The sequence below is a fragment of the Limulus polyphemus genome, unplaced genomic scaffold (assembly GCF_000517525.1).
Source record: "Limulus polyphemus unplaced genomic scaffold, Limulus_polyphemus-2.1.2 Scaffold162, whole genome shotgun sequence".
NCBI lineage: Eukaryota > Metazoa > Arthropoda > Merostomata > Xiphosura > Limulidae > Limulus > Limulus polyphemus.
Window position 1 is genome coordinate 264005 of NW_013665772.1, and position 8940 is coordinate 272944.

Below are 8940 nucleotides of genomic sequence, written 5' to 3' on the forward strand. Positions count from 1 at the left end.
TTGAAATATATTTTTAACGTATTACGTATGGAAGAAATTAATAAAGATTTGAATTTTGTTAAGTTGAAAGATTATAAAACACTTTATTTTCTCAGTGATGGGGGGGGGGCTTTCTGGTAGTCCATTGTGTAGCTTTGTGCTTAATTTCAAACAAACAAAACTTTCTCTGAATTCTTTAATCTGGGCACTAAGTGCTTCATCTGACGGAATAAAACCCAGTGAAAAGCTCGAGATCACGTCAATTAGATAAGTATCTATCTGGTACACACACAGATTTTACATAAATCATAGTCTCAAAAACTGCTACAGTTCGTAATTCAGGAGACCAAATTGTCTCGATTAACTACCAATAAATTCAAACCAATCTGAGCAGCTATCTGTAAAATGAATGATTCCTGAGCCAGACCCACCTTTCGGTGTCTTTGTTTTCTATTATACCTTGGATAACACCTTGTTATAATACACTTCAAGATCCATGAAGCTTTTACAAACCCTACTTCGGATTCTACTAGTGAACAGTAAAGTGCATCTTAGATAAGTTCGAAAACATACAAGGAAAACAGAAATAATAAAACACATAAAACCCCGGGGAATAAAAACGACAAAATTTATATATTTACTTAATGCTACAACGTAAGAGCAACCCAACTAACATCTCCAAAAAAAACTTTAGGGGGGGGGGGATTTTGCATGTAAAGGTACTCTAAACTGATGTAAAAATATAACGTTGAACAAAACACTATCTAAATGTAGTCCTTAAATTTCAAGATCTCACTTTAACACATATAACAAATATGTTAGTTTAATCATAATTCCTAAAACAAATAAAGTAACACCAAGAAATTTAAAAACTAAGCCATGATTGCGTTAATTATAGTGATATTACATTGCTGCAGGGATATAATACAAACTCGATTAATAAGTTTACAGTCAAATAATATTAAACATAAAAACAACGTTAATTCCATACAAAAACTGAGTAAAGGATAAGATTATTGTTAAATCTTCCTAATCCTTTCTCTTATTTGACACTCGAATTTCGTCAAATTAACGGACAAAATGACAATTTTTATTATTTTTGGTTTATTAGGATCGAGCGTGGATCAATAACTAGTATTCTGGATTGTGGATCAGCGGGTCCACTATTCGATCAGACAAGAGTAATCTAAGAGTTGGCGGTAGGTGCTGTTGACTATTTTCCTTCTCTCTAGTCTATCATTTCAAAACTTAGGACGATTAGATTAGCGCAGGTAGCATTTAAGTAGTTTTACGCGAATATTCGCCAAACAAACATTTCTTTAATATTAGGAAAATTCTGATTTTCATGTATTTTCTTATATAAGCTGTCTTTTATAAATAATATAAAGACGTAAAAACTTAGGAAAATTAGTTCTTATTTGTGGGCTGATTGTTTTAAACTTACTTTGTCAGCATATAGCATCAATGCTACTAGTAATGCTACTCCATTAAATATCCAAAAACGCGTAACAGTTTTTATTTTATTTTATTACAAGTTACAGTTTTTACACTAAGAAAGAATATTTTAAAAACAGGTACAGTGTTTCAATCAGTGGTACAATCATTATCGTACATGTTTTAGAAATATTCTTCCTTACTGTAAAAGCTGTAACTTTATAATAAAACAGTACATATGATCACTAAGTAAACTCAAAAAGTGTAACAAAACTGTGTAGGAAATTATGCGTAGTGGTTGTTGAAAAAGATAAAAAAGTGTAACAGTTTTGTTGTGCAAATTTGAATTGTAGAGGGCAGAATTGTTTTGGATGACGTAAATAATACAGTACGCTCCAGGTGCGAGTTAGTGAATCATGAAAACACATTATGATTCGTTAAAATAAAGGAATATGTATTATAGGGTTGAGTATTATTGAAATAAGCACATTTAATGAGTTATATGTTGCAGTTTGTTTTGTTTTAAAATGGATAATGAACTAAGTAATGACATGAGAGTGGTATTGAAGCAGAAAAAACCATTATGTAGTAAGATACAACTGATTCTCAATTGTGATTACTTTTATCATATTTATGTTTGAACTCGATTTGATTTCAAATTTAACTAGTTTGACTTTAAATTTGTAATTCGCAGTACCACTAACAGTAAAAGTGAAGCTAGTTAAAATATAATCATAACATATATATGTAACATAGTTAGTCTAAATTAAAAGTGATTATAAATTGCAATAAGTGCCTGAGTTAGTTGTAATTGTGATATGCGGATATACGATGGGTTTTACTTAGTAAAGTAGACAATTTTTTAAATTATTAGTTGTATAGTTTCCACGTTGTCATGGCAGAAAATCATTAACTTTGCCTTATTCTAGTCGCTCCACAATTTTTCCTTTAGTAGGTGATATGTCCCTTGCAGGGATGTTTCACTTTCAGTATTGGATATAGAATCAGGATTGAACGGTTTAAAGCTGAACAATCTGTGGCTGGACAAGTAAAAGTGACGGCTGACCAATGTTGCTAGGGGATAGATTTTAGTGCGATTTGTTAGTTCAGTTCAGTACTAGTCGATCCACGAGAAGAACTTGTTCACCCTTTCAGCCATGGGGGTGTTATAATGTGACGGTCAAACTCACTTTTAGAATTGTAGCCCAAGAGTTGGCAGTGGGTGGTGTTGACTAGCTGCCTTTCTTCTACTCTGTCACTTCTAAGTTACTAGAACAGATAGCCTTTGAATAGGTTTGTGCAAAATTCATCAAACAAACAAAGAAATACAGTCATCTGATATCTTTATTTTACTTTTAGTTTTAAAGAGAAAATAGTCAGTTTCTTCTTTAATAGACGTGGATGAATTTACTGCTGTTGTGGGTTTACTTGTTTGATATGACAGTGTAACGTATCATTGGTGTAGTAAAAAAAGAAAAATGAAATATACTTCTCACCTCTAAATGTTAGATGATCCAAGTTAGTACTCTTACTAAACATTAAAACTCAACATTTTTTTTTCCTTTTAATTCCCCAAGTTTATCATTATGAAATTTAAAATTCATAGACCTCTTTTAGAATGAGCATAATGCATTACCGGCGTAGTGGCGATTTACAGTGTTTACTAGAAGAAGTTCCGTAGTACGGAACACAAAATGGTCCATAAGTTTTTATCAATATTTTTCTTGTGCATATAGAGTATTATCTGTTTGATTGAATGAATGGGAAGCCATTACTTTTATATTTTCTGTTTATACATTAACTATATACTATATATCTTAAAAAACAAATTGTGAAAATGATGTAGATGCTTGACCAAAGAAGCATGCATCATAGCTATGCCGCTGCCTATTTGCCCTACCACTAGCAACAACATATTTATTGAATGGCTTAAGAGACTGATGAACCAGAACACCAAGATCTTTTTCTGCTATAACTCTTAATGTTACTCCCATCAAAATTATACTCATAATTCAAAATGTGATGTCCCACATGCATTATCTTGCATTTATTAGAATTTGTAGAGCAGTAGCATCGTCTTCACGGCTAGTAACACTACAAACTTTAATGTCATCATCAAATTTATTAATCATTCCTTCGTCTCATTGATGTAAATCAAAAAGAGCAAAAGTCTAAACTGAGTTCTGAGCTACCATATTTGTGACATTAATCCAGTTTGACCAAACTCCATTTATAACAACCCTCTGTCCCCAACATCTACAGAGATAGCTTTTTTAACAATTGCTTTATGTGACACCTTGTCAAATGCTTTCTGAATATTAAGATATGCCAAATCCATACATACTTATACCTTCTTCAAAGAAGTCAAAAATTATAAAATTGGTATGTACCAACAAATGGTGCATTCTTAATTTAAAAAATCTTTGTAGTCATCCTCGTTGACAGATAAAACATGCTATAACCTTATAGAATGATGTAGCATCATGTGGTACTAAATCACCCAATAACAAAATACCATGATTATTTTTTTATTTTTGTAGCCCAGCCTTTCTTCTGCAACTTTACCTTTTTTAGATTTTTGTCTGATAAAAACAAAATGTCTTAAGTTATGTTTTTAAAATAATTCATTAAACAGCTGAAACAATGTTATTTTAATTTTTTCTGTTTACTTTACATTATAGTCTATAATTTATAAACTGATTATCTGAAGGTTTTATTGTACAGAAAATGTTACATTACACATTACTTATTGGTAGTCTTTTCATCGTGGAAGCAAACTAAGATTTTTAATAGGCTTGTTTTTGATTGTGAGATGTTGAATGGCCATCCTACATGTTTTCTTATTCTGAGTTTATCTCTAATATCAAATTGATTAAATGTTTTATAAGGTTAAGAAATATATGTTCAATAAAGGATATTATTATAAGAATTAAGTTTTCTTAATATTAGATTGGATTCCAGCTCGATATGCCCTTACATTCTTGTCATTTTCTGGAATTTTCATCGTTTATGCATTACGAGCAAATCTCAGTGTAACTTTGGTAGCCATGTTGAACAATACAGCACTTGAAACCAATGAGACAATTTTAGAGGAATGTCCAGTCATACACCCTTTAAATGATTCTTCATATCAATATGAAAAGGTAAGAAGGCAGATTTCATTTGTGTTACATACTGTTATTCTTGATATTATTTGATGGTTGAATAATATTATTTAAATTTTTTCTTTCATGTTCAATTTCCCTTTTTTTTTGCATTAAAATAAAGTTAACTTCTTTGAATAACAGCTTATCAAAAGACTTGAATATAGATAAATTCTTACTTGTACCTTATGTTTGATAGTTTTGTATGTGGATGCAGCATTTCTCATTATTCAAAATGCAAGTGTTATTTGGTATCATTTTGCTTATATCTTAACATAAGGTTTATGGACAACAAGGGACCTATTGGGCCATCATGGCTGTCCATCCTCTAAACTAAACTTAAACTATGAAATAACTAAATAAGGAAAAATAAAATAAAAATCTTAAAGCTAGCCCTTATCATTCATATAGTTATCAAACATTATCTTAAGTTACTATAAGTTTCTGTAACAGCTGATTGAAAATTTGATAGAATTATTTCTGTACGTGTATATGATTTGTTGAAATGTAGATATTTTAAAATTCTTATTGATGAATTTAGCTCTCATAGAAAATGTGAAATTATGCAACAACATTAAACTATAGCCACATTGACCTAAAGGCATGAAGGCAGTGGTTTTATATGTTTAATTTTTTAAAAAACAAGGGCATTTTAATTAGGCTTAGCTTTGTTTTATATATTTTGCTGCTTATGGAGATAAGGAATAATATTTTGGTTACAAATTTCAAAAAAGCAAATTTTGAAGGGATGTGATAAGAATTATCTGTTGTTAATTGGGTAGCTGAATTATTTGGTGACACTGATCAGATGTGGAAATTTTTTAAATATTTGAGGTAAATATATTCCTTATAGAAAAAAAGGATAGTTACAAATAAAAAACCAGGTTGGCTCACAAAGATTACAAGAAACAAAATTAAAGAAAAGCATAATAAATTTAAGAAATTTAAATTGACTGGTATGACAGGAGGTTTAGGAGATTATAGAATATCAAGAAATTTGGTGAAATGGGAAATTAGGACATCAAAAAGAACGTATGAGAAAAGGTTGGCTGAAAATGTAAAAATTAATAGTAAGGATTTCTTTAAAATAGTAGGACTAGGGGACACAAATATAAATTTTGGCAGGGTAGGAGTCATCTTCAGCTAAGACGGTTTTATTTTTCTAACAGGATGGTTGGTCTTTGGAATGGGTTGCCTTCAGATGTTGCTGAGGCAGTAAACTTAAGTGAGTTTAAGAAAAACATGATAAGTATATGAATGACAAGGGCTGGCTTTAAGATATATATTTTTTAATTTCTTTATTAATAGTTTTAATTTATTTTAGAGGATGGGATAGCCGAGATGGACCAATAAGTCCCATGTTGTCCCAAAACATTGTTATGTTATTTTAAGCTTGTGGTTTCTGGTTGGCCTCATCTGGGAAACTGAATGTAGTTTTAATCCACTTACAACTGCCATGCTATTAAATGAACAGACTTCAGGTATTTTTATGTCATTTTACTTTTTCAGGTACATATAAGAACAAATTTGGTAACAGAAAGCCGTTAGTCTCTTAGGGGGTCACTTCGTATGTCCACCAAAGTTACTGAACATGTCTGCAAAATAAATCTTTTTCCACTCTTATACCTCTTCAGTTAAAGTGTTACTGAGTTAAAGCATCATATCCTAGTATGAACTCAATTCTTCTTAGCTATTAATAGGTAAGCGATCTTCAAAAAACAAAGAAATAAAGGTAGAACTGAATTTTCTAAGCATATATGTATGTTATCCCAGATATCAACCACAGTGTTTACACAAAATTTGTGTAAATTACATGCATTAAAACGACCATATGCATTTTTAGCATGACATATAGCATTTGATTTACATGTTAGTTACCAGTTATTTTTCTGTCAAAGTGTCCAACCTTGTCATATTTTTATTAGCACTCTCTCTCTGTATGGGCTTTTATGTAGTAAGTGTATATTTATGAACTTTGGCAAGCTGTTAGTAAACATCACAATACTTTTTGTACATAAAAAAAAAAATATGATTTACACTGAAGACTTGTCTGTGAATTTATAATCAAAGTCTGACTAGTCTGAGTGTTATTTTATTTTCATGTTAAGATTAAAAATACTTTTTCATCTTAGTTTTCAAATTTCATTTGTATAACCTCTAGAACTTCCTAAATTAATATCAGAATTTTCTTTCACTAAAACCTTATGTTATCTGTTGTTTTCTCTACCCTAGCCCTTTAAGGACTTGGTGCATTTGACCAACCTTGTAACTACCACAAAAAATATGAAATTAATCTAAATTACCCTTTAGTAAAAAAGCATGGTGACCACGTAGCTCAAGTTGTATAAGTGAATTACACAATTCACAAGCAGCTTGCTCACAAACCTCTCTGAGAAAATTTTATTTATCTTTTTTTATTTATGTTTTCTTTTTTAACCTAATACGCTTCTTATTTTTATATTAGTTACTTTTATAACAATAGATAAAAGGTAAACAGAAAAATGATGGATTTAGCTTCTTGTATTTTTGCTGTCAACTCACTGATGAAAGTTAACCCTTGTTTTTTATATAGATGGAACTAGTGCTGAAATTGCATGGTAAAATTACCATGCTGTCAGCCGATGATGAGAAAACAAAACAGTTTTTGCTTGATATAGATAGGTACACTTTCCACAGACCAAATGTGTTTTTAAACAGGGTTTTCATTTGGTGCATCCATTTTTAAAAAGGCTGATAAATATTCAAGTTCATATTTTTAACTTTGTTTATTTCACCTCATTCTTTCATAAACATTTGTATACTTTCAGCCATCATTATTTTAATTTAACTATAAATTGATGACATTCTACTCATTACTAAAACCTTCAATTCTGTGAACTTTAGAAAATACTTCCAGTTCTTTACTTTAAAAGAATTTGAGATTATTTTTCCTACATAATCTTTATTAGTATAAGAGTCTCCATTAATCCATACCACTCTTCTCTTTAATTCTTATGTGTGTACACATGAGAGAGAGAGAGAGAGAGATGATGCTAGTACTAGAAAAATGACCTGTAATGAAAAGAAGTGAAGAACTTTCTTAGAAATATCTTTTAACGTATTAAAGATTTGAACACCCATGCTTTTTTTTCTTTTTTTAGGATGGAGAATTTGTCTGGGATGAAAATATTCAGGGCTTGATTCTTGGTGCATTTTTCTATGGCTATTGCATTACCCAACTACCTGGAGGCGTTCTTGCAGATAGGTTTAATGCAAAATGGATATTTGGGGGAGGAATATTTGTAACAGCTGTGTTAAGTCTTTTGACCCCTGTTGCAGCTAGACATAGTGTAGAAGCTTTTATTGTCGTGAGAGTACTGGAAGGTTTAGGAGAAGTATGATAAACATTTTTTTTTTTTTATCATATACAGTTGCACTGTTCACTATGAATCAAACATTTGATATATCGAAGGATTATTGTTGGAATTGTAGAAAATCTAAACTTGGCCCTATTTCCAATCCCAAATAAGTATCTCTTTCCCCCCCTTCCTAATTTTGTCTAAAAATTAAAACCAATACATCACACAAAAATACAAACATAAATACTGAAGGAAACTTGGTATATAATTACATATGTATGTTGTTTTTTTCTAACTGTGACATTGAAATATTCTTTTCTTTTTTAGTTAAATAATTCCATTATTGTTAGTTTCAACATTAATATTATGATTTTTCTCCATTTCATGAGCTAGGTTAAAAAAATTCTTATTCCAGACTTCATTCCCTAAATAAATGTGGAAAAATTTATGATAACATAATATGAAAAGTCTGTATTGCACATACTCAAACTTATGTACATGTCTGTGTATATGTATGTATGTATATATTACGAGCAGTGCTTGATTGTGCTACATTTTCAAAGCGAAATTTTAGCAATAGAGTAAGTAACTGAAATAGCATTAAAAACACAAGTTACTTTCAATGGAATGGTTATTTATAAATATACTAAAAATCTATATCTGCATGTATTTTAATTTTTTTGAGTATTCATGTCATATCTGTATCTCGAAATACCAGTGTACGTTTATCAGATGTTCGGGACAAAGTCCATCCGTGTGTAGCATAGTGAGATGTGCTTTATTTTAACACATGGCACATATTCAGACAGCTAGCATGAAAGAATGTGGAGTATGTACATGCTCATATTACACAATGTTAGCTGCTAATAATGGTTGGAGACGGCTTGAATGGGTAATGAAGAAAAACTTTAATATAAGTTTAACATAACAGCAAATGTACAAAGTTTTGTCATCATCAGAGTGGATTCCTCGTCATAGAATTTGAATTCATCACGGCAATTAATCGAGGTTGTGTAAGTCTAAACGTTTATCTTTGTTATTCCATG

General features: G+C 30.6%; 1 protein-coding gene across 3 annotated transcripts in view; it reads left to right on the forward strand.

Annotated features, from left to right (window-relative positions):
* The first annotated feature begins 1781 nt into the window (after positions 1-1781).
* Positions 1782-8940, forward strand: part of LOC106477042 (sialin-like) — a 29095-nt gene continuing 21936 nt past the window's right edge. The window contains exons 1-3 of one of the 3 annotated variants that reach the window (XM_013937649.2): positions 1782-2001; positions 4363-4556; positions 7697-7930. In XM_013937649.2, the coding sequence (XP_013793103.1) occupies positions 1941-2001; positions 4363-4556; positions 7697-7930 (489 nt within the window). In that variant the 5' untranslated portion in view covers positions 1782-1940. The remainder of the gene's footprint in view (positions 2002-4362; positions 4557-7696; positions 7931-8940) is intronic. The other 2 variants (XM_022381420.1, XM_022381421.1) reach the window with 2 other exon arrangements.